The sequence below is a fragment of the Periophthalmus magnuspinnatus genome, chromosome 7, assembly GCF_009829125.3.
Source record: "Periophthalmus magnuspinnatus isolate fPerMag1 chromosome 7, fPerMag1.2.pri, whole genome shotgun sequence".
Lineage (NCBI taxonomy): Eukaryota > Metazoa > Chordata > Actinopteri > Gobiiformes > Gobiidae > Periophthalmus > Periophthalmus magnuspinnatus.
This window is the reverse complement of record NC_047132.1, coordinates 11,732,239-11,759,341: the sequence shown is the minus strand read 5'-3', so window position 1 is coordinate 11,759,341 and position 27,103 is coordinate 11,732,239. Positions and strand designations below refer to the sequence as shown.

Sequence of the window (27,103 nt, the reverse complement as noted above, 5' to 3'; positions counted from 1 at the left end):
CAGAAGCTGAACACGGCTGGGCCTGGTCAGGACTGGGATGAGAGACAAATGTGTCTTTCACCCACGTTGTTCAGTATGAGAGTGTGTGTGTGGATGTGTCTGTGTGAGAGTGTGTATGCATGGGAGTAGATTGGCAGCCTCACTTCAATCTATCCTGAGGCAGCTGTGGCTACAATAATAGTTTACCACCACTGAAAATGGAGTGAATGAATAACTCATATTGTAAAGCGACCATGAGCATCTGGAAAAGCTCTGTATAAGACCAACACATCATTATTATCATTATTATTATTATTATTATTAAAGCTCCAAATCTGTATTTCCTCCCTCTCTGGGTCATATCTATCAGATGTGGTGGACACACAGAACAGGCCGTGTTGGTTTTCTTCAAAAACCTTTACTTCAGTTCAGTCTTATAAAGACATAGAAAACATAAAACATTTGTTCATTTGAGCTAAAAATGAGTTGCAGCATTGTACAGTACAGTACCGTCACACACCCTGCACCAACGGCGTTCCATCTTCACGTACGGATTGGGAATTGTCACACAAACACATTCTAAACTGCATTCGACATCAGAAAAAGGCCCTAAAAACATTTACTCTAGAATCACGTTGGGGCAGAGACACTGGTCGAAACATTCTACAATTATAAACACACTTACGCAATTTTAAAGTTGCACTACACAACTTTTCTGGTTGGGAATCTGCCACCTGTTTGTCTCCATGGCGAAGTTTTTTTGCTTTTTCTGGGATGTTTCGCAGTATGGCATTCAATTTATTTGGCAGGTGACACGATCAAGCCAAGTTACAGGTCAGACCTGTGGAAAGGCGATCCCTGCTCACAGTCAGAGTGCAAGTTTTTAAAAGGGATTTTTGAGCCATAAAAACACCTGAGATTTATGCATTCATTCTCAATAACAGTTAAATGCCTACTGTGGAGCATTCCAGGAAAAGCAAAATGTATCTCCATGGCAACGAGCAGATGGCAAACACTCTTCCAGAAATGTTTCATAGAGTACCTTTAAAACACTGCAAAAAATGTGCTTAAAATCTTTTGTTTGGGGGTAAGAATTTTTTTTGGTCATAGAATTAATTTACGGTAAAATTTAAGCCATTTACAGCACGAAAACTCAAAAATACTATGTTACAAAAATATATCGAAACACACGAATAAACTCAATAAAACTGAAGCAAAGGGTTACAGCGACTTCCAGTTTCATTCAAAAACACAAAGAACATATTAAAGATAAAACATTAACACCATCGTCATCTGGCAGAATGCTGTCGAACTTCAATATTGGCAAAAAAGTTCCAGATGGTAGCTTTATATTGCATTAACTGATCAAACAACATTGCGATAAACATTTCTGTTATAATGCCCACCTCAAATTCTGGTTATACAGAATATTAAACAAGCAACAATTGTGATCTGTTAAAACAATTTGCTTAAGAATAAACTATAAAAAAAAAAAAAAAAAAAAAAAAAAAAACAACATAAAAATTCATACTCTAGTCTCATCAGTTAGGCCTGTCACTATAACACATTTTGTTGCTATAGAGAAATACAGCAATAAACGATAATATTGAAACTATTTTATGCCACTGACACAGTAATAATAATGCAAGATAATCCCAGTGAATCATTTTAAATAGACAATGGCTTTAAAACCAGGGCTACAGCATATTAAAAGCAAAATTAAGCAATAATTAACCATAGAAGTGAATTTTTCAACCTTCTACAGTTCAAATCTATCACTAAAATACCCCAAAATCTTCACTTTTACACTTACATTTTGAGCCATAAAATACTGTTCCAGCTCTTAAATACTGAACCAAGTCTTTACATAGTGATTATAGTGACAGGCCGGCTTGACAGTACAAAATCAGTAAAAACAGATATAATTTTAAAACGGTAAATCCATGTGTCACCGATTTCGAATTTTTTTTAGTGGAATTTTACATACACTGCAAAAAAAATAAATATCTACACAAATTGAAATTAGTTGAAATTCTTATACACTATAAAAAATACATTTTTTGAACGTAATCGACATCTAGATTTGAACATTGTATTAGTGTATTTTTTTTCCAATTCTGTGTGAACAATTATTTTGAAAAAACTACAAAAATTATAACTTCAATATTATGTCATTTCATTTAAAAATACAGTTGTAGACTGAACTGTTGTGAAATGCAAAAAACTAACAACAAATGAGATTAATGCTAACACAGAAATAAACTCCCAAAAAAACTAAAAATACAATAGCCTACATTGTAAAAACTACAGTCTCATCAAGTCTCATCAAGTCCCATCACAATTTGCTGTCAAGAAAAACTAGCATCGTCACGAGACCATGAAACCTACCTTTAAAATGTTTTTGTTCATATAACTTCATAAAACTAAGAAATAATCTCCCAATATTTGAACCAGGTCATAGTTTTGTTCATATGAAACTTCACGTAGCTCAAGTCGACCCTGAGAGAAACCATCTAAAAATGACATCAGTTTGTGGGTTTGACCTGCCCCCGTCTCGCTCTGACAGACGCAGACAGAGACATGCTCCAACCACACACGCGTAAATGATGAGGTCAAAGACAGGGGAAATGTACTGCAAGGCGCTTAAACCCCAGATTTTTGTAAATACAGACAGGTTTTGACATCGTTCTCCCATCAAAAGATGAGCTAAAGTGTCCTCTAGATGAGTACCATAACTTTGCCAAGCAAATTGAAATAAAACAAACTGTACTGAGCACATTTTCAAGTTGTTCTGTGTAGACGCACCGACACTGGCATCTGATATCGGCACAGATATCAAAAAGTTCGATGGATCGGATATCGGTTCAGTCGATATCACATTTGGTCTATAAATTGGACTGGATCAACTGTAACACTTAAAACACATTTGGATCATATTGTATCATACGCCATTTGTGTTTAAAGGTAAAGTCTATCCCAGCACCAGATATCAGCTGATACTAGGTCAAAGTATCGATATCGGTATCGGGACAGAAAAGCTCTAAAAGTTCTATGCAATAAATATATTTAAACGTAGACTACACAAGTTTACTGGTGAAGGGCTCGCTACAGACTCATCTACACTGAGACAGTGTTGCTTCACCTGGAATGTTCCAAAGCATGGCATTAAACTAATCTATATTCATAGATATTCAAGCAGGTGGTGCTAAGTTATAGGTCTAGTCAGATCTGTGGAGAGATCAGCCTGCACACTGTCAAAATGCTGGTTTTTGAGAGATAAAAATGTCCATTTAAATAAATGCAAGGCAAGCTTAATGCCATACTGTACAACACCCCAGGAAAATGACATCTCCATGGAGACAAGGAGGTGGCAGACCATTTACCAGAAAAGGTTCATTGTACACCTTAAAAACCAGGTTTAGAAGAGTACATGGCTTATGCTTATACTTACACTATAGACTGAAAGAGGCTCTACTGACTACGCAGATGTGACAGTGTCCTCTAGATGGTGCTATTGCCTTGGTTAAATGCACAGAATCCGGTTAACAAAGTGAAAACTAGTTACTCATATGATATAAAAGTACCTGTGTGTGTGTCAGATGCCCTCCCTGTGTCTCCATGGGGTCTTATTCTGTGTAAATCCTGCCTACCCTGTAGTTCCGACTTCTACAGACACTGTATTGGTTTAGCAGTTCAGATTTCAGTTCTTCTCTCAAACATCAACATTCCTGGACATATTTTAAAAATGCACATGGTGAAGTGAAACTTGGATCTTAAAAAAAAAAACTATTCGATTTTTTTTTCTTACAAAATCGTGTGAGCTTTGTGGCAATAGAAAGTCTTAAATAGTCTTTGTTTAAACAGTGTCCTCATCCATTCTCGCCACGTCTGCTAGTGTTACCGCGGCCACAGCCTTCTCTTCGTCGCCCTCTGGTGACTTGGGGGGTAACATTGCTTCGGTCTCTTCTTTTGGCTGGTCCCTCGCCTTCTTCTCCTCCGCCGCCTTCTCTCTATCCAGGAGCTTGTAGTTGATTCCCATTCCCACAAACAGCATCACACTGGCCACGATGAGGATGATGCCGGAGGAGATGTAGGTGTAGTCGTAGTGTTTGTAGTGGTTATAAAAGCTGCCTGAAATGGACAGAATAAAAGTCTGGTTAAAGTCTGTGGGCAACTTTGTATTGTAGCTTGAGACTTTTTGAACGCAAGAACCAACGGGGCTAAACCAACAGTAGCCTGCACTGTTACCGTCTTAAGAAAGGTCTCACAATCACATCTGACCCTGTGTATCCAGAGCCTAAACCTGCAGATAGAGACAAATACAGGTGTGTCTCATTCTCAGTGTATGGACAGGCCTCATGTGAAAGATCTCCAACCAATCTATCTCCACCAGGTACAGTTAAATGCTATACTGTTGAAAGTTCAGGGCACAGCACATTCCGCACATTCAGGTAATATAATGGCGATTATCTCTGATGGCGATTATTGAACGATTATTGTCAACCCTTTTTATCAAGATAAACGAAACTGTTTACTGTCCCATTCTTACCTGTGAGCGGGGGTCCGAGCAGCACCGGCCCACACTCCACGATGGTCACCAGCCCCACGGCCGACGAAAACCTCTGCGCTCCCACCAGGTCCATGAGCGTCTCAAACAGGACCGCGCTCAGCCACCCGAACGCAAACCCGAAGAAGATGGCGTAGATTACGAAGCCCATGTAATCCGTTGACATCGGCGCAAACACGTGACAGACACCGTTGTACAAAACCGCTCCGGCAAAGAAGAACTGGATCCGCGGCCGCACCCATTTCGTATTGGCGACGATACCCATGGAGGGGCGAGCGACCATGTCCACGAACGCCAACACTGAAAGCAAGAACGCCGCCTTTTCTTTACTAATGTCTTTGCTTTTGGCGTAGTTTGACAGGAAAACCAGAGGAGCAAATAGTCCGAAGAACATGACCACATTCCCCGATAAGTACAGCAGGAAGCCTCTGTGTTTGAACAATGTGAGATCGATGAACGAGTTGATGGTTTGTAAAACAGTTTTCTTCTCTTTCTTGACCTCCACGTCGTCTTTGGGAGCAGGGGGTTGGGGTTTAGGGCCGATCGGGCGCATAAGGGACCCGGCGACGCAGCAGTTGAGCAGAAGTCCACCCAGAATGAGAAAACTGCCCCTCCAGCCGAATGCGTCATAGAGCCAGGAGTTCATCGGCGCGAGCGTGGACAGGAACACGGGGCTGCCGGCCATAGCGATGCCGTTTGCAATCGGACGGCGTTTGTAGAAGTATTTTCCGATCATGGTCAAGGCGGGGTTCAGGTTGAAAGCAAGACCCAAACCTAAAGAAGACAGAAAGAAAGAGGGATTTAGAGGCTGCAATGCATAAGTGAACTAGATTATCCATAGTTTAATGTTAAGCAGGAGACAGGGCAGATCAACCAGGGTACAGTCTGAATTTCTGAACCAGCTGCCAGTAAGATAATAAAAAGTGCAATATATTAAACAAAATTATGAACAAAAATGAAATGTATTAATTATGCCAGAAACTCTGCTTGTCTTGTGATTTCATTACACCTCAATTTTTGTCCATTGGTTGAATTTTACTACAGATTTACATGGTTCCAGCTTCACCTTTTACAAATTTGAGGAAACCAGAACATTCATAAATCCCTAGTATTTTGGTCGCTTTCCCTCCATTTGATGTTCTTAAAATCTATAACATGAAGATAACCAAAAACAATGTGAATCTCTACCTCCCACGACCCCGATGAAGAAGTAGAGCTGTTCCACAGTGTTACAGAAGGAGGCAGCGATGAGCCCGGAGCCAGCCAGGCACCCCCCGATCATAATGATGGGTCTGCTGCCAAAGCGGTTCACCAGGATACTGCTAATTGGACCTGAGAGGAAGAGGAAGAGGGGAGGGGAGGGTGAGAAAAGGAATCTGATTAAGAAACCAGTTTATACAGTGTATTTTTTACAGATGTTATACAGATATAATGTGAACTATGAACTGCGGCACATGTTACACTCCTTACACTGATCAACTAGTCCCATAAAAGAACATCCAGTAATATCACAAAACATGAAGTCGAACTGCCAACTTTCAGATCAGTGCACAAAACCAGCTGAGCTAACATTTACACGCACGGTGGAGGGTAAACTACCTGCTCGTCCGCTTTCTTTGCCTGGAATATTCCACAATATGACATTAAGCTGGTCCATCCCCACTGAGATGAGCAGGTGATGCCGTGAGGTAATATAAACACCTGTCATTTAATGAATGCAACATATAGATTTAATGCCATAAAGTGGAACATTCCAGGCCAAGCATCTCTATCGAATTTGGATTTGTATATTTTAGGGCACAAAGGACATTTTATGTGCATTTTCAGTTTGTAGATAGTAATGTATATCGCTCCTCTAAAAAACATGCATTTTTATTTTATAGGGTTCAGCTTCTCAAATCCACTGCCTGATCTTTAAATATTTATTCATTTTAACCTGACTCTGCAAAAACGTCAGATGAAATTGGACAGGAAGTAGTGACCCCAACAGTGAGTTGAGGGCGCTGTTGTGCATAGAGCCCATTAAGTCCATTAATTAATTAACCATGTAATGAACACCTATAATTCTGTGTCACTACATGTGGGAACGAGGAGTTACAGTTACAACGTGCTGCCAGAAGATGGAGCCGTCACATCAGGCATATACAGAGGACAATGAGCGATTGTATAAGAGGCTACAAAGAAAGCTGTGTATAAGAAGAAGGGATATTAAACATTCTGTAGGCTGGAAATGTTCTGGCTGAAAAAGTATGCGCTCCTAAAATGGGACAAATAGACCTAGAGTCTGAGAGGGGAGCCAAGACCACAAAAGAATCAACTCTACAACGGCTCTAGGGCCAGATAGACTTCAGTGAATACAAAGTGCACTCCACACACACAGCAGGGACAGGGACGTTGTTAATTTTCTAATGTTATGTAATGATAAAGAGTGCAGTGATTCAGAGGAGCCCTACAGATCTGGCAACGGCCCACACATATTTCACACTCAGGCTCCAGATTCTTATACAGTTGTGTCACATTTAACTATGTTTGAAGGCATTTAACCTTGAAAAGGAGTCTGTAGGGAGGCAGAGCACCTCACAGGGTTCAAGTTACGGGCCTTTGTGTGTGACATTTGCATGTTTTGGGTTGAAAGGGGAAAAAGAACATGCAGAATTGGTCAAATGCTCCAGTTAGGGTAGTCCTGACCAAGACCAGCTAAAGATCTAAAGATGGGTCCCACTGCTCCTGACACGTTTAACCCAGAGACACTGAAGGTCAAATGCAGAGGACACAGTTCCTTGATGGGAAAAGTACCTCTACCTTAACTTTAATGTTTCAAATTTTATAATACGCTGGTGCATTTTCTTTGCAGTAATGAAGTCCCAGTCCAGGTCCCGGTTCCAGTCCAGTCCCTCCCTGGTTCATTTGGAGTTTGTTTTGAGGAAGAGCTGCAGACTCAGCTCCTTCACTTCCTTTGGCCCTGTTCCCTCCGTCGTTCATGTGACACTGGCTCATTAGGTCTGTTATGTATCCTGTAGTACACGGCTCTGGGGACTCTGGCTCAAAGCACGTCTACAGGAGCTTACACTTCACTTACACCTTTAAAACCACCCAACCACAACATCTGCTGACTAACCATTTCACACATTTGACCCCGCCCTCTTGTTTCCAAGGTGACCCGTTTCCTCAACATGACTCAGCAACGGGGCTTTTCATAGTACAGTAAACGTGCTCAGGTCCATGTACTCTAATGACTCAATCCTCACTACAGGATGATGACGTTGTTTTCATGTTCAAACTTCCTCTTGGTTCAGAAAAGAAATCTGAGCTTGCATCATCCAGTTGCCTTTTACCTGAAGTAGTGTGAAATTTTGGGTAGATTTGTGATGTGTTTTGAATTACAGGAATTAGTTTACACAGCCAGGACGTTGTGTGGTTAGGCAAAATTGTATTCTCCAATGTAAAGACAAACGCAGACTTCAACACTAATCTGAAATACAAGCGTTTTTTGTTTTGGTTTGTTTTGTTTGTTTTTTTTTAACAGAAAATTGGACAAGTAACTTTATTATTCAAGAATTTTTAAAAAGGCAATAGGAAAGTTGAATAGTAATGTAACTGAATGCATTTTGGACCATACAGTTGTTACATTTTTGAAGAAGCCATTTTGAAGAGTATGACGGAGGATAGAACATATTTTAAACCGAACTGTGTCATTAGGATATTGTTGGCATTTTAAAACAGGAAATAGCTTTTTAGGAAGTATTTCTAAGAATTTGCAGCACATCTGTCGCATTTTATTACCAATCTAAAATCTGCAGTTTAATTTAAGTTTATGTATGGAGAAATATTTAAAAAACCCATCTCGAAAACTACATTACTACTATTACCACCACCGTTACTACAACTATTACTGTCACTATTATTACTATTACCATCATTATCTGTGTATTAACTGTTTCTCTAAATGTTTAATGATACTACTTAAAGACATAATAATCCCACGTGTTTCAGAACATGTTTGTAAGGGTCGAAACAACAGGGTCAATAGGTTATTCTAGTGAAAGCCTGTGGTGAAATTAAATGTTACGCAGTATGGCTTTAACGTCACATCCGTATTAACAGAAAAGTGAAGTGGATGGACGTTTGTTGCGCGGATACAAAAGTGATGTAATCTAATCTGAAGTCTTTTCTCATGTAAAACCGCAGAGCCCAGTGGAGAATGTAAAAGAGGCCAGTGGACAGTGAAATGGTGCAGGACACTTTAGCGTCTTTCAAACAGAGGCTCCGGTGAGGTTTTAAGCCAGATGTCCTTCCTGTCACAACCGGTCAAATTACAGTGACTCAAGTGGGTTTGTGTGGGTGAAGTGTGTTGCTCAAGGGCACGGCAACAATATAAATTCGAGACAGTATCAATATGGAACAGATGTTACATTAATCATGCCGAGTCAGTGATCAGACTAGGTGTTTTTACTGATAGATGATTGGCTACAGACGTCTTGATTAAAAACATGTGGTTTGGACCAGACTGAAGACATTTGGAATATTTTTTGTGTTAAATGGCAATTATTAAAAGTCTTTCTGTATAAATTCCATGAACATAAACAAGACAGACATTGTGAATAGGTCTTATATTACACAAAACTAATAACTCTTATTAGCTTTAAGCCATGTTATAATGCAGCTCCTCAAATACATAGCTGGAGTTGTGTTTTGTATGGAGTTTAATAAAACACAGTGTTTACCACATGACATCACAAGGTGGAACAATGTTTTCTGAAGAACTGAGCCTAAATATGTATAATTTGTGTGTTAAACGTGTGAATGAAACAAAACACAACTCCAGATCTGTTTGTGATGAGGAAACAACACTATAACAGATGAGAAAATAGTGTAATATGGGGTTTTTAAGGGCAAAACAAATTGATCAATGTGGGAAAAGAGGGGTTTCTTAGGTACGATTATGATTTTCTCCATTTCTCAAGTGGTCAGTGTCTTCTCATAACAACCTTTTGGTGAATGGGCACCTGCTTAACCCTCTACACCACCATCGCCCCAGCCTAATTCCATTAAACAGTAAACGTTCCTCACCTCCGGCGTACATGACCGCGAGCATGATGGAGGAGATCCACGACACCTGGCTGGGCGTGGCATCGAAAATGGCTTCAATCTCCTTAAAGAAGACGGTGATGGACTTGGGGAAGGCGTAGGAGAAGCCAATGGAGATGAAGGCTCCCACCACCACGGCCCAGCCCCACCCGCCCTCGGGGGGAGTGTACCCGACCGGCCCGCCCACTGCAGGAGGCATGTTCGCTGGGGAGGAGGAGAGATGAGGAGGAGGGGAGGGTGGGGGCGGTTTGGAGCAGAGGAGGTAGATGAGGAAGGGCAAAGGGTTTCACAGCAGCACCTGAAAAAAAAAAAAAACAGGAAATGGTAAAAATTAATGAAAGCCAGAGGTTTAGAATGTGGTGCTGTCCCTCTCTCAGACGAAGCAACAGGGAGAATTCTGTATCAAATCTTATATGGTGAATCTATAATGTAAATGGTAAAAGTCAAAAGTAAAATATTTCAACTGGACAAAAAGTTGTAGAAGTTAAGACGTTTGGCTGCTCATCCAATTCTTCAGTTCTGGCCAGATTACTGGTGGACACTGCCTTATATCCATCTGAAGGGAGGAGCTAACCACACCGACACTGGAAACAGCTATGGTTTATAATTTCTGTATGAGGTCTACCAACAATCTGATCAGGACTGAAGAAGCTGCTTGGATGAGCAGCAAAACATCTTCACTCCTACAACTTTTTGTCCAGCTGATTTTACTTTTGGCTTTTACTATGGATCAGAGATTACACAGACACCTATAATGTAACTAGTAATTAAAATAAAAAAACAAGGTAAAACAAAATTATGAATGAACATGTTTTGTTTACTTTTTGTTCACTACATTCCACACAACTCAAAATTGTTTTTTGAACATTTTTGGGGGTTAGATTTTTAAAAATGGCCACCTTTTGCATTTATCACTTTACCCTGACAACACACAGCTGTGAAGTGAAAACCATTTCAGGAGACAGAAGGACAGAAGGAAATGGGTTTGCAGCGCTGTTGACAAAACAAAGAGGGGATACTCTGAGGATTTGAATATAAAAATCTAAAAAAGTACAGATATTCTAAAAACAGCTCTTGATCAAAATAAGTCCAATGTGTTCCATTTGCATCAAATTAAAAAGCATTTAATTTTATGATTATCAGGAAGTGCACAGTTAGCTTAACTGACAGCCAACTCCGGTCTGGTCTCAGAGTTGTGAAAAAAGCTTATAAACTCATCTTGGTGAATAATTAAAATGCTTTGAATGCATAAGGTAAGTAAAGAATAACTCTGGACCACTACAAACTGTTTAAGATGAACCAGTTCTGTTTTATTTTGTTTTTAAAAAGGTACAGCTCCTTTAACAGAAAGCTCACGTTCTCCGTATACCTTCACCAGCAGCTCTCCTTAAGCCCTTTGCCCTCTGCACACGGTTCTATAGGCTCTGTGCTGTTCCTGGTACAGCCGGGTACAGCCTGATACACATAATATCACTGTGTATTTATAACCTGCACATGGAACGCACATGTGGAAGCGTGCTCTAAACCGTGAGGGGGGACGCTATGCACTGATTAAGAACAGGGAGGGTCTCATACGGGCCTGAATGACTGCGGAACAGAAATATAATAGCAATTTTTCTGACAAGCATTACAATTGGGTTGGGTTATATTATATGAAGTAAATATAGTTGATAATATTGGAATTAACGATACCGACACAAAAACCCAAGATTTAAACCACAAAAACGATTCTAAATCTACAACAGGTTTGCATCTGTAATGAGTTAAGTTATTAATTCAACCTTTTACGGCTGCCAAAATATATTCAAAAGCTAAAATGAATATCATTAAAATGCATGTTGTTGTAACACGGTGAGTTCTAAAGTAAAACGTAAGCAATAGGGAAAACTGTCTCTTGAACAAAATGGTCTTAGGGGCCCAAAATTGGACCCTCTTCCTATTCATTTACATTACAGGGGGGCCCATGTGAGATTTCTTGCACCAGGACCCCAAATTTTTCTGTCGACAGACCTGCTTGTCTGTATAAATAGTCGTTTTGCAGTCACATGGTCGGGTCATATAGATGCTGAATAGTTTTGAGCGCTTTTGCCACGGCGCCTTTTTAGTCGGCCAATCGATCGGCAGAACACATCTCTAGTTGCCACAGCCCTAAACTTGCGTTACCTCTTCAAGTTAATATGAAGGGATTATGAAGATGCCAAGTTTACATGAATCAGGGTAAAAATAGAAATCGCGATCAGGCTCCAAGAAACGGCTGATTATTTTTTTGCCCGTCCAAACGTGGAGGGATACGTCGAGGAGCAAAGTCCAGGTCGTGCTTTGGACTCTGCGCCTGTTTACAGCAGCGCTCTCTCCTTTTATGGACAGATACTGAAGTCTGCATCAGCTTTGCACCGTAGGGTCTAATGGAATCCTAAAGTAATACATGGGTTTCACACTATGGCAACAGTGTGCCGACACCATGGCAACAATTCAAATCAAAATTTATCTTCTGAATGGGGAAGCGACCTTTAGTAAATGCTTTAAGGCTCTGCACCAGGTTTTTTCCTCTATGTATTTGAGCAAAATGTGTCTTACCCCAGCACAGATATAGTGTATTAGCAGTTCTTGAGGTCTTGATGTCGTCTGCGCTTAATTAAGAAGCTTTTTATTGTCAGGTAATCAGGATGTGCGTGTTAGCATGCTAGTTGTTAGCTCCTCTGGTCTCTGAAAGTCGTGCAAAGTGCTTATAACATCTTAGATATTCACCACGATAAGGCAAGTGAGGAATAACTAGTTGTTTTTCAAGTTTTTTTTTCAGACTTTCACAGACCAGAGTGGAGTTTTGCTGTCACAGTCACTAGTATGCTAACACACACTTCCTCATTATCAGACAATAAAACTCTTTAAACATCGATACAGACAGTACACAGCCGACTTATTCTGACCTTAAGAGCTGCTTATAGAATATATCTGTACTGGGGCAAGTACATGGGAAATGAGTACTTGAGAAGAGAAAACATAAAAATCAAACTAAAATTTAAAAATTGAAAATCGAAAATTGATTCATCTTTCACCATATCCCCAGTCCTTGTTCAGTAGTTCTCTCCGCTTCTGTGTGTGTTTTGGACTGAGAGTCTAAGGCCATTTAAGGAAAGAGCCACCAGGAGTGGGCGTAAAAATAGTCATGTACAAACCAGCTCCAAACGGCACTTTAAACTGTGATCTCTGGAGAAATGCCCACCCAAAACGTGTGTTCGATTTGACCCCGTTTTCTCATGTACTCTCACCTTTCTCCTGTAATAAGATAACGCTGAACTGCGTCACGAACTGCGTAAGGCTCAAACACACCAAAAAACATTCAAAACAAATAAAACCTCTGCTCTAGTTTAGTTTTATCTCACTGTGTCCCTGATCTAAAAAAAAACCTTGAGTACAGTTGGGTGTTATGAGACTCTATGTTGGGGAAAGTTTATCAAAAGTATCGAAAACCAAATGCGTATTAATAATAAAACTGGTATCGAAACTAGATACTCATTGAAGCAGGTATCAATACTAAATAGTCACATTCACAGGACAGAAATGAACCTTTCCTGAATATTTTTAGAATGATCTTGCGCTGTATCTTTCACAAGTATAAGACACAGACTAGTGTACACCATGAACCACTATGAACCTACTGGACACTGAGGGATTACACAGATATAAGGACACATGGGAATAGAAAAGAAAGTATGAACATTTAACGTGTAACATCATATTCCATTGTTTAAAGAAAGAGTTTGTAGCATCATCGTGGTACTTGAATCTGCATCGAGTCTATTCCTTAGTATCGAAATCGAACTGGATATTACAGGAGTTCACTTTGGATTGAAACAATGACAAAATACAAAAGCAATGGTTATTTAGGTTAGGATGAACCAAATGACAGAGCTACAAAGAAATACTGTGATAATACTGAAATAATTAGATGCCCCTGACACAAAAATGATACTTGCAAACCGATTTTCTAAAAAAAGGCCCTATATTACGCAAAACTGACTCGAGCATTACGTCATGTGATAATGCTGTTACGTCATCAAAAATAGACCTGGAGTTGTGTTTTGTTTCATTCACACGTTTGAGTAACACTTTATTATTAGTCTGTTACATCTCCAAAGCTTAAAATGCTCTGTTCCACCTTGTGATGTCATGAAGTGGTAGTTTATTGAACAAAAGGTAAAAGGAGCTGTAAACCTAGAGATTGGCAATGCAGGAGCTGAAATGACCAAAATGATTCTAGTGAAGGTGTGGGGAGTTAAAACACAATGGAGCACTTCCTGTATTACATGACATCACAAGGTGGAACAGAGTTTTTATCATTTGAGAGCATAAATATGAAGGGTTTGTGTGTTAAACATGTGTGAATGAAACAAAACACAACTTCAGGTCTGTTTGTTATGAGAAAACAACATTACAACAGATCAGAATACACCCTAAAACAAGTTGATACAGAGATTATTGTGACTCAAAAAAACATACCAGTCAAATCCCTTTATTACAACACAGTTAAAATGTCATAAAAGTTGAATACATGTCTCATATTGAATTCCTATGGGTAAGGCTGTCTAGGTATTGCTAAAGAACAGCTGAGAGCTATTAAAAAACAAAAGAGGAACAGCTTATGATCACATGATGACGTCATCAGCAGAGGGTGTGGCCTCTCGAACGTATGCAACACACTTAACAGTTACGATAAATACAAGCCTCTACACGTTTGATTTGCATGTGCTTAGTAGAGCAGCATTTATATGACCCACTTTTAACCTAATATTAAAAAACCTAACGTTAACCAAACTGCACTGTTTATGTGGCAGGAAGCTACACAGGAAGCCACACAGCTGAACTTCACACTGAAAGTTGAGAAAATGTGTTTATCTAAGAGACAGAAATGTGCTCAGGCCCCTCCCTCACATGGAACACTTTTAAGAAGCATTGAAATTGGTGAAAAATACTGAAATCTGAACTGCTTAATACAAGAATCCCATGAATTTCAGAATTTTCCACATTACATGGTAGTACTTTGTGTTCCATTCCCATGTGGCCTTATATCTGTGTAATCCCTCAGTCGTCCAGGTAGGTTCCATTGTGATCCATGGGTGTATACTAGTCTATGCGTCTTATACTTGTAAAAAATACAGCTCAAGATCATTCTAAAGCTGAGGAATTACACAGATATGAGGCCACATGGGAATAGAAAGAAAGTACAACCATTTAATGTGGAAAATCACATTCTATCGTTTAAATAAGAGTGTTTTTATTATCATCGTGGTATTGGAATTGGTACCGAGTTTGAAATTTTAGTATCTTGGCAGCACTAGTTTAAAGATAATTTGAAAATTTGGCACACTGCTCCTTACAGGTTGGGCGAGCTGCACTGTGGGTCGAATGCAGGGAAAACTTCGGGTTGTGCCATTAATACAGCTGTTATGTAAGGAACTGGTCAGTGATCGGCTTGGGTCTTTTGAATGGAGAAGTCCACAGCCAGTCCTTTGTGTTAAATTATTTTCAATCAGGAAAAAGTCAGATTTTGTCTTCCACACCTGATGCTTTTACTGACAAATATAAACTTTTAATTACTTCCCTTGTAGCCATAGCAACAGTTACACCAAATCTTCCCCTTCGTAGTAAAAAGAAGCAGTTTTTTCACAATATAATTCATCTTATTAGTTTTAGTATCTCTAAGTTATTAGTTTAGTAGTTCTATTAGTTTTAGTATCTCTCATTTGTCACATGTTAAACGAGCTGCTGATTTGATGTGGACTCTCGTCACATGACCTTTCAGCTGTTGACACGCTGCATTCAGCCTTAGCACTTTTGATATCAACAACATACCAACTATGGGATGATGACACTGAGAGAAAGAGGGAGAGAAGGAGATATATATAGAGAAAAGGATATATAGAGCTCAAGATAGAGATGGGAGAAAAGAGGAGGAGAAAAGGAAAAAGATTGGTGGAGAGAGATTGAAGAGAAAAGGATATAGAGGGAGTGAGAGGAGAGGGAGAATGATTGTTGAGGAGAGAGAGAATTATTGTTGGGGAGAGGGAGAGAGAGAACGGAGTGAAATAAAAAATGATAGGAGAGGAGAAGAGAAAGGGGGAGTGAAACGGGGAGGAAATGGAGAGAGACAGAGAAGGAGAGCGAGAGAGAGACACAGCATGAGAGAGAGAGACACAGCATGAGAGAGAGAGACACAGCATGAGAGAGAGAGACACAGAGCGAGAGAGAGACACAGAGCGAGAGAGACAGAGTGAGAGAAAGAGGGAGAATGAAATGAAAATAAGATATGGAGGGGAGAGGACAGAAAGAGAAAGATATATTGTTGGAAGAGACCAAGTAAGAGAGGCGAGGGAGTGAAAGTGACAGAGCAAGAAGGGCAGGGAGAGAGTAGTTGTTACTTGGACTGAGCTCAGTCCAGAATTAACAGCTTCTCAGGTTTCTTCTTCCTCCTCTTGGCTCCTCAGACTCTCGGCTCTGTTACATAAACTCACATTTACTACAGTGACACTGGGTAAGGTCCAGGCTCTCAGCACTTCTCAAACTGTGGTCCTAGTACTAGGCTGTCAAAAGTATCAAAAAATAGATACTAATCGATACTCAAAGCCAACATCGAAACTAGATACTCATTTGAGCAGGTATTGATACTAAAAAAGTCCCATTCACAGGACAGAAATGAACCTTTCCTGAATATCTTTAGAATGATGTTGAACTGCATCAGGACAAGACCATAAGTGAAAGTATTTTGTGATAAAAATGAGCATAATTATATTAAAATAAGATATTTGACTATCGTGACGACACTTGAACTAAAACAGCTTGACATATTGACATGAAAATGTCTGTTTTCACCCCACCCACTGCTCCGTACTTGAAAGAACAGAACATGTTATTGTCATGTTGCTAATCGAAGAAAAACAGCTACCTGCTGTGCTCTCTGAAAACAAGGGGCCTAATAAAACCTTACATGTTTTAGAGTTATGAAACATGAAATACATCCACCCAGGGCCCCAAAGACAGTGTTTATGGAGAGGGCGCATGAAGTGAAAACACCGAGCTCAGGCCCCTGTACCTTTTGAAAAGCCTGAGTTTATTGTCCAAAACATATTTTTTCCAGTAAGACCCTGTAGGACCCAGGCCCCTGCGAAACCTGCAGGAGGCTGAGGGGCCCTGGGCTGGTCTGATCAGGGCCCCAGAGGAATGCAGGATGGGCTATGGTCCTAAAGATAATCATTAACTCAAATACAAACCAGGACTGAACCAGGACTGAACCAGGACTGAACCAGGACTGAACCAGGACTGAACCAGGACTGAACCAGGACTGAACCAGGACTGAACCAGGACTGAACCAGGACTGAACCAGGACTCAACCAGGACTCAACCAGGACTCAACCAGGACTCAACCAGGACTCAACCAGGACTCAACCAGGACTCAACCAGGACTCAACCAGGACTCAACCAGGGGCCAACCCAAAGTCCTAGTCTAGTCCATACCATGACTGAACTGGGTCTAAACTGATTTGGTCTGGGATTTAATACTTGTCGTTTAAAGAGCTTTAATCCAGGTCTAAATCATGTAAAATAAACTTTACACACTGCAATATGAGGTGCTTTAAATAAGCCTATGATTATATACTTATAATAATGCATTTGTCTTGTATAATCATTTTACAATTCTGATTTATTCATTCACTCCATAAGCTCCTACTGTAGCCACAGCTGTCCTGGGGCAGACTGATGGAAGTGGGGGCATCTGACCACCACTAACACTCACACCACATTCATACTAGACAATGTGCCTTGTCTATAAGACAGAACTTATGAAACGCCCCAGAGAAAGAATCTATGGAGAAGGCCCCTGTGAACACACGCTCTTCAAAAAGGTACAGGGGCCCCAAAACCTCCTGGAGGTTTAAGAGGGGTCAAGGTCCCAAAGAAACCAATATGTTTTGGAGAATAAACTCAAAGTACACTGTTGGCATGCTAGCAGAAACTCAAACTCATCATTCTGAATAATTTAAATGCTCAGAACAACTTTGACCACTGCAAGTAAGAACCAGACACAGCACATTTAAGGCCGAACCAGGACTAGAATCTGAACTCAAGACAGAGGACTCATGGGAGGCAAAAATATGTGAAACTACAACATGGTGTTTTGTTTGTTTTTTTTTTATTTATACATCGACTTTGTATTGAGCTTGAGGAATTTGAAAACGGTTAATGGTTTTCTCCTCCTCAGATGACCCTACAGTTCCAGAGAAACTGCCCGAATACGCCACATCAATGAGTCTATTCATTCAGAACACATGCTCCAACTGCAGTGAAACCACCAGGGCCACATGGAGCAGGACTCAGAAAACACCTTGAATTTTAAAAACACATCTTGTTCTGTGTATTGTGTCTGTGTGATACCCCAGTCATCCAGGTATATTTCCAAAAAAGCTGATCTTTCTGTACTACCATATCATTTTGCTTTGGAAGAAGAAAAAACAGCAACACTGACACCATGAATAACATCTTTTAAATAGAAAGTCTAACTATAAGAGCGTTCACACTTCCTACATTGAACCCATTTTAGTCCTGCTGTGGACTTTGGTTTAGTCCTGGTTTAGGTTTAGTCTCTGGTTTAGTCCCAGTTTGAATATGCTGACGTGAAAGTGTGAAAACAGCCTAAATCTGTCCAAACTTGTCAAATGAAAATGATTTAAAGTCTCTGTATTTGGTTTTTCTCTTCTTAAAAACAGGAAAACCAGAAGTGGCTCATTTTAAGCAGTTTGCAAGTTATTCCTAGGTTACTTTATGCATTCAGAGCATCTTAATTATTCACCATGATGAGTTTATAAGCACATTGCACAACTTTTGGAGACCGGAGCGGAGTTTTGCCATCACTGTAACAACAACTAGCATGCTAACCGTGCATTTTCAGGCAATAAAACACTTCATAATCAGTTGCAGACAGTACACGGCAGACTTACTTTGACCTCGAGAGCTGCTTATGCAACATATCTGTAGTAATGTGTTGAGTGTTGTGTCTTTTTAGCTTGTGAAGGTAATTACAGCAGGTTACAACACAGACCCGCCCCCGGAATTATGGGTGAGACGCTTAAGACGGAGCATTTTCTGTAAAGATCTGTATTTAAACCATTACAGGAGCTTCATCATGTAACACTGAGGATGTCGCAACAACATGTACACTTTGTAAATATGGAAGGATTGCATTTCTAAAGTACACAGGATTTCTGATGTCGGGTGAAGTGAATCTCGCCTGCATGACTCAATGGAGATAGAACGTTAAAGGCAACATTGGAACATTATAGAGATGGATGAGCTTTATGCCAATGCGTGGAACATTTAGGCAAAGCAATAGCATCTCCATGGACACAAGCAGCAACTTGATATTCACCGCAGGTCAAGTTACGAGTCAGGTTTGTGGATAGGCAAACCTGCTCACAGTCAGGATGTATTTCAGGGTATTTAGAGCATTTAAAAACTTGATAGAGCGCAGTTTTAGTTTCATTTTTTAGCTTTGCCAGAACTAGTGTAAGACTTCATGGTAACAAAGACAGTACTATTACTTTGTGTGTGAAAATTACATTCGATTACCAAAAAGGAGCATGTTTAATCTTCATCGTGGTACTGTAATCGGTATCGAGTCAATTTCTTAGTATCGAATTTTACTATTGTGACCAGACTAATTGCAGTAAATCTAGTAGCTGTTACCTCGGACCCAGAACACACACTTCTTCAATATTTTATGAAGATGTGAGTCTGGTCAGTGGTGAATCTCCCTGTTTTCAAATGGACGTGACTGACAGGTGGATTAGCCAATCAGGGACAGGCATCCGTCTGTACTGGAAATAATAAAGGGGGAAAAAATATAGGAGCCTTTAAAACATTGTGGATTTCTGCAGAATCAATGAGCAATGTTTAAACTTTGTTAATTTGAGGTGAGATACAGTTGATTTGTAACTCATAAGTGACCAATGAGCTCCTTTCTTTCACATGTGTCACTGAAATAAACAGATCTGATTGGACGATTACGTTTGACTGAGCTTGAGATGCAACTAAGGACATGGGGACCAGACTTAAATCTGTGTAAAAAAAATAAAAAATACAGAGAAATATCAGTCTGCATTTGCCAGGCAATAGTAGCTCCAATAACAAAGCACAAACCCAGAACAAAACACCTAAGTTCACCCTTACAGCCCCTCTGCTCACACGGTGTAATCCTGGGCTCATATACAGCCCCAGTGCCACTGTTTAAGGCCATTTTCCACATTCACAAACTTAAACAGCTTTACACAGCTTTACCATATTAGACATGCTGGTAATGATAAACTAAAAACACGTGGGGCTGGATTCCATCATTTTTATGGACAAACAAACACGGACAAAACTCACAAAATGGCCCTACGGTTGCACAACTATGACGTTAACTGATAGCAATTTGATTTGGGGATTATTTTTCAGGCAAGATGTTGTTTACAGCGAATATTTAGAGTTGGAACATTAAACTAATTAACTAAACTAATAAAAGTAACCAATGCATTTCAGAACATGTTTGTAGATGTTTAAACTACAGGATTTACACAATAAAACCCCCATGGAGACACAGGCCCATTTAGTTGTTTGCAGATTACCTTAAATTACCCTAGAATGAATACTGCTCCCTGCTCTGTATGCGTGAATCACACTGGCTCATTCACAAGACTGAAGACAATGGTGACAGTAAAAGTTTTACCTGGTTCTATCTCGTATTATAATGTGGTATACGACTCACACACTTTTGGTAACTAACCCATGTTACTTCCTGTTAGCAGTGGAGCGTTACCCTGTGGCCTCAAGAGGGCTCTGCAAACGCTTACGTAACAGAGGAAACTATGTCAGAGCAGAGCAGAAGGGGCATCAAGCATTTAAAGGTCCTATATTACGCAAAATGGACTCTTGTGAGCCGTTATAGTGCTGTTCAAATCAAAAACATACCTGGAGTTGTATTTTGTTTCATTCACACGTTTGAGTAACCCTTTATTATTAGTCTGTTTATATCTCCAAAGCTCAAAATTCTTTGTTCCGCCTTGTGATGTCATGAAGTGGTAGTTTAAGTTCACAGCTCCTTTTACCTTTAGTTCAGTAGAGACATTAGTTCAGCAATTCCAGGGCTGAAATTATCCAAATGATTGTTTTCAGTTCGAGAGAAGAACTAGAAAGCCTAAAAATGCAGGGTTTGTGTGTTAAACGTGTGTAAATGAAACAAAACCCCAAGTCTGTTAGTGATGAGGAAACAACATTGGAACAGATCAGAAAATAGTGCAATGCAATAGTGCAACTGTGATGGAGTCGGTGTATTGGGTTCAAGGCTGGCATAGATGATGTAAAACAGTTTGAGAGAGAAGGAGGTAGAGCTGCACAAAACAAAACCACAATGAGTTTGCTTATTTTTCCAATTGCAAAATCTAGAGTCAATTTTGATAATAAAATGTTCTCTGCAAAACAAAACTCCCCAAATGCATCTACCTGTAGCTTAGACGTCTATAAACATATTCTGAAACGCACGGGTTTGATGTACCAGTTCATATTTCCGCCTTCCAAATGCTCCTAGACATGTTTACAATGATGGAGGGTCTGTGACCACCTGCAGATGGTATTCCTTTGCTTGGAATGTTCCACAGTATGGCATTAACCTAGTATTTGTTTCATAACAATAATGTTGTTTTTGTTGAAACTTGGCAATTCACGAAGATTATTGAGGTAGTTTAAAGCCTTATCCCTGTGTCTTCATGTGGTCTTATTTTATGCAAAAGCTGCCAACCCTGTAGTTTAGACCTCTACAAATATGTTCTTAAATATCCCTGTGTGTCAGATGCCCTCCCTGTGTCTCCAAGGGGTCTTATTCCGAATAAAAGCCACCAACCCTATAGTGACAAGGTCCTAATTTCCTCCTCAAAATGTCTATCAAAAAATAATACTAGAAAATGACTGAACAGGCCCATCAATTTCTGTTGATGGGCCTGAAGACAAGTAACATAGATAAGTTTAATACCATATTGTGGAAAATCCCGGACAACGTAATTGCTTCTCCAGGGAGACAAGTAGGTTGGCAGGCACCCCTCGCCAGAAATGTTACACAGTGTGCCTTTAAAGTTCATTGAGAAAGTCTTGAATGGCAGTGCGTTCTCGTTGACCCGAATGTGTGAAGTGAATCTTAAACTGGACGAGTTGGTTTGGAAAGGCAGGACTGAGCTTGTGCAGAACAGAGAGAGAAAAGGTTTGATTTGAATGTTAAGGTGTGAACGACGTGACACAGACCTCCCTCCAGGGGGCAGATGGGGACGGGTGGGGAGGTGTGGTTTAACCTGTATAAACTTAGCTGGAGGCAGCTCATAATTCTCAGGTGAAATTTGCAGTTTAACTGTCAGATTGTACACTTGGTTTGTGATTAATATCTGTAATCACTGGGCCTATCCGCATGAAACAAAAACTGGTACAACATTGACAGTTTAAATAAACAAAAGTGAAATTAGTTTTACACAGTAGCTTCCGAAAATGGTGCCAATATTCCTCAAAGATATTGTTGTTGTTAGCTGAAAGCATTTTAAACCAAAAAGCTATGAAAACTTGTCCATTTTGGTTTGGTCATGATCTAGACCTTGGTTACATCCTGGTTTTCCCATTGTGGTTAAGAAAACAGTGGTGCATGACACATTCAAATCTGTTACTTAAGTAAAAGTAGAGAAATCAGAGCAAAGAAATACTCAAGTAAAAGTAAAAGTATCACATGAAGAAATCTAGTTGAGTAAAAGTATTCAAGTATCTGTTTAAGGAGTAAAACGTATTTCACGCAGGTTTTGAGGTCTAATAAAGCTTCAAATGTAGTGATTCTGGTAAAGATTTGAGCTGAATTTTGTTTAACAGAAACAACTGAATCAGTGTTTTTTGTTTTTTTTCCTAGCTGTTTTTAACTGTATATTTTTGTTTGTCCAAACTTCAAATGCGGTAAAAAATAAACCCTCAGCCTTTTCAGCAGGTCTCAAACAATAATAAAAAAATAGTTTTACTTTTCAGTCCTGTTACAGACACCTGCTCTTAAATGTCATGAAGTAAAATTAAAAAGTATCCCATTTAAAATCTACTTAAGTAAAGTACAGATGCCCAAAATGTAAACTTTTATGTACTATTTTTACTTTATTACACCTGGTTTATTGCGGCTGGTCCTGGTTTGTCCTCTGGCAAAATCCTGTCTGATTAAAACCACTTTCAGACCTGGTTTAGTTCTAACTTAATCCTAATTTTAACTTTGAATGCTTTTATTAAGAGCACTTGATTTACATTTCACATTTACATAAACAGATGAATACACCACTGATTCTCTGCCCACGAGTGAATCAACATCCTCTGAGTCTGGCACGTTTCGGCACGTAGTAAACGTAGCCTGGACGAGCTGGTTTGGTGCAGCCACAATAGAATAACCATTTATCTCAATGTCGCTGGGGTCACGTTGCCTTTTCAGAAGAGAGGACAGGAGCGGCTATGACCTTCCATTTACCATCTATGATTAGACATTCTTCCACAGGGCCGCGTGTATTAATAGCAGTAGACAATACACAGACCCTGTCCACTATGGCTACGCGTCAAACATCTTTATATAATAGTTTAAGTAATTTCCGAACATGTTTATGAACTACGTGTGCGCAAAGTGGACACAATAGTGGACAAAATAGCGGTTAATTACATTCAGAGCAGTCAAATTGATCCAGAAAGGCAGTAAGCCAACGTTTCGTGCCCATTTCTCTATATACACTGCAATAATTTTGGTAGCAGTCCGCGTTGATATCAATGCGTAAAGCTTGAGACCCCTCTAACATCTCGCGTTTGAAGTTTCTGTTTAATTTTATGGATAATTCGGTTCACACGATGCAAATTAAGTCACCTTTACCGCTTCACTTGTACGAAAAATGACCAAACAGGAGCGAAGCCAATCCATGCCTTACGTGCTCTGAAAGTGACGTGCGTAAGCAGCAGGAACAACGGGGGTAAATGGGGTACAGTACAACAGAACTGACAATGGGGAAAGCCCCGGTTTAGTCCCGAGTTTCACCTGGTTTAGTTCCAGTTTGGTTCTGGTTAAACTCCATTCAAGCCGCGCTCTGGTCATGCGCTCTTCCTTGTTTAGGCTATAGATGATATTGGCTAATTTGGCACAAAAATCACAAAATTGGGGAGCAAAACAGCGAGAGAGATAACGAGAGAGAGTCCTGGTTTAGACTCAGTTTAGTTCTGGTTCTAACTGCTGGTTTGCCATGGTTATAGCTGCGTGGAAATGAAAGATAGCGGTACAAATTGGGTTACGGGATTGAAAAGCACAGCGGGATTGAGAAGATATCAGGCTAATAACCCGTTACCCCACGCCTCATGTGCTCCGATTGAATCTACCCCCCAAAAAAACTCCCCATTCCGTGAAAATGCCGCGTTCCTCTTTGTGTGGTCAGTGCGCATGGGGAGACTTACCGTATGTCCCGGGGTTCGTGTGCGTAAAAGCAGCGTGGGTCCCTCGGTTCTGGTTCAGAGCGCGTTGGAGGCGTTGACAATGGCAGCGTGTGCAGCAGAGACTGGAGAGCAGGGTACCAGACCACCACACTAATGCCGCTGGAGGGATGGGACGATGTAATGATGACACGCCTGCCTTCACGCATGCGCACACCGGCTCCCCCCCAGTGGAGGAATCTGATGCAAAGCGCACGTGAGAGCAGCAGCCACTGACCACAGAGGGCGCAGGGCATGATCATTTCTGTGGATTGTGGCGATAAAAGTTATGTAAAACTTATGTGTGGAGTTTCTTGAATAAAACACTCAAAATTGTACCTTATATGGGGGTGAATACTTATTTTTATAATTGTCGTTGATGTTTTAAAATTAAAACGCAAATTTTACACTGTTATAATGTAGTTTCCTCATCAAAAACATACCTGGAGTTGTGTTTTGCTTCATTAACACACAAACAGAAAAACTCTGTTCCACCTTGTGATGTCATGTGGTAATACAGGAAGTGCTCCACTGTGTTTTTAAACTCCACACACCTTCACTAGAATCATTTGGATGATTTCAGCCCTGGAATTGCCAGTCTTTACTGAGCAAAAGTTAAAAGGTAGCTATTAACTTGAAAACTACCACTTCATGACATCACAAGGTACAACAGAGCATTTTCAGCATTGGAGATGTAGGTAACTGGTAACAGGGTGTAGGAGGTAACAGCATTATAAGATAGCTTAAAGATTGCAAGAGTCAGTTTTGCGTAATACAGCACCTTTAAGACAGATAATTAAACCAGAGAGGGTTTGTGGGATATAACTATAAAATGTAGGGATTAACTGTAGTCTGAGCACAGCACTTGCAAAACTATATCTACCTCTTTATGTTGTGTAACTGTCATTTCAATTGTGTTAAAAATAATGACCCTGTAAATGAAGAGGGAAAAGGATTAATTCGAACATTTTAAGACCAAAATGATGAGCCTGACAGCAGCATTTACGGAGAGAGGAGTGACATTTTTTCAGTAGAAAGTGAATTGGAGCTGATGGAGCTGAAAGCGTGCCCATGCTCACTTCCTATTTGGAATGCAGCAACTAGCAGGTTAGCTATGTCCATTTATATATACGGTTTATGGTTTTGAAACAGTAAAAATCAGGTATAGCATCTTTAAAAACAGATAGGAGCGCAATTATCCAGCTATTTCCATCCTGTTTATTGCAGAACTTTCTTTGCCAAACTAAATGTATCCAGTGTCATTCATAAAATAGCTTCCTCTTATGTCTTCTTGGAGTCTGACTGAGGAAAACCACTGTGCCGGTGTGAGATGAGAAGGCTAACCTCTCTGCCACTGTCTCTTCATGTGTTTATTTGCTCTGGCTCCTGCTGTACTCACTTCACTGCTGTTCTCTGTAGAGTCCCATCGGTTTTCACAGTATATTTGTTTAACTGTGGCTCTTAGAACAGGAGGTGGAGGACTGTGAAGCCAAAAAAAACACAAAACACAAGGACAGAGCTGCGGACGCGTTACACTGATACTGAGAGTACAGGGAAGACAGAGATATGGAGGATACTTATCATCTATATATAGAGTTCTGCTCACACTGATAAGACAAAAGAAACTACTGCATTTTTACTTTTATAAACTTCACTTGGACTGATGTAAACAACGAGGTAGTGGTTGCAACCGTAGACTGTATAAAGAAATGGACTAAGTGAGTGTGACGTCACCCACGGCGTTCGGCTCCAGTCAAATGAAGCTCGTCGAGGGTTTGAATGGAGCCCTGGACAGATTGCTAGATTACACAAACATGCATGGATGACATTTAAAACCTCTTCAGGCATGTTTTTGATGAGGGGACAACATTTATAACACAGTCACAGACCATATCAGTTCCAGGAAGTGTGGGTGAAGTGTTTCGCCCCACAACACAAAAACAGTATGCACTAGAGACACCGATGCCCCAGGATGAGGGTTCAGTGTATTGTTGTATTTATAGAAACAACACAGAACTCTTCAGAGCGCAAAAACGGTCACAACCAAATCTTTGACAGAATAAGATCCAAGAGCGCTGTTTCTAGGCCTGTCACAATCAAGGGCGTCATTTCGGTTTTAAAATGTTCATCCTCTACATGATCCTAGGTATTTTATTTCACCATTGTGTCTGTTAATCAAGACATGAACATTAATAACAGAGAAATCAGGCGACTTCTTTCCCCTAGGTTGCTCCCGCTAGCGTTAGCAACAGGTTTGATGGACAGCGTTACTAAGTTGTTGAAGGTAACGTCCCTTCCTGCCCACACCGCTAGTTTAATAGAGAGTGGGCAGGAAGTGGCGTTACCTTCAACAGCCTCGCTCCAGACTGGCTCTTTGGTTGTCATGATGTGAGTTTTTTGCCTGATATAAAGTGAGTAGTTTGACAGTAGCCATAACGAACACAAACACACACACACATATATACACACACATGCACAAAGACACACACATACACGATGACACGTCCTCAGTATTTTTATGAGGAGACAAACCTCTGGATCATAAACACGAGGAGCAGAGTCCACAGAGTTCTGCTCACACTGATAAGACAATAGGAACTACTGCATTTGTACTTTTATAAACTTCACTTGGACCAATGCGTATAAAGAGGTAGTGGTTGTAAATACTACGCTATATTTTATTACAAAGTGAAAATGAGTTGTAAATTTGTGAATCGTGATGTCTGATTGGACTTTTTATATTTTTATATTCTCAATAAACACAAACATGAAAAGGGGAGTAGTATCTATAAACTGTTCCATTTATATAATGCTTTTTTGCAAGATTGTTTTTTTATTACAACCATAGACTGTATAGAGAAGTGGACTAAGTGAGTGTGATGTCACTCATAACGCGCGGCTCCAGTCAAATGAAGGTCATTGAGGCTAGAG

At 40.1% G+C, this 27,103-nt stretch overlaps 1 protein-coding gene across 1 annotated transcript; it reads right to left on the bottom strand.

The window, feature by feature from the left end:
* Positions 1-381: 381 nt before the first annotated feature.
* On the bottom strand, positions 382-24,297 carry LOC117373474 (monocarboxylate transporter 1-like). The gene is made up of 5 exons (XM_033969516.2): positions 24,158-24,297; positions 9,617-9,932; positions 5,735-5,878; positions 4,529-5,320; positions 382-4,110 (listed from the first exon to the last, which is right to left on the bottom strand). Exons 2-5 carry the CDS (start codon positions 9,831-9,833, stop codon positions 3,836-3,838), a joined length of 1,428 nt encoding a protein of 475 aa, XP_033825407.1. The 5' UTR covers positions 9,834-9,932; positions 24,158-24,297; the 3' UTR covers positions 382-3,835.
* Between the last annotated feature and the right edge of the window lie 2,806 nt (positions 24,298-27,103).

What these genes read in the sequence shown, in the direction of transcription:
- LOC117373474 (XM_033969516.2), bottom strand. Translation starts at nt 9,833, where the DNA reads ATGCCTCCTGCAGTGGGCGGGCCGGTCGGGTACACTCCCCCCGAGGGC. An exon ending in CTTCATCGGGGTCGTGGGAG is followed by an intron (nt 5,321 to 5,734) that starts GTAGAGATTCAC and finishes TGTCTTCTTTAG; the next exon opens with GTTTGGGTCTTGCTTTCAAC. An exon ending in GCTCGGACCCCCGCTCACAG is followed by an intron (nt 4,111 to 4,528) that starts GTAAGAATGGGA and finishes TGTCCATTTCAG; the next exon opens with GCAGCTTTTATAACCACTAC.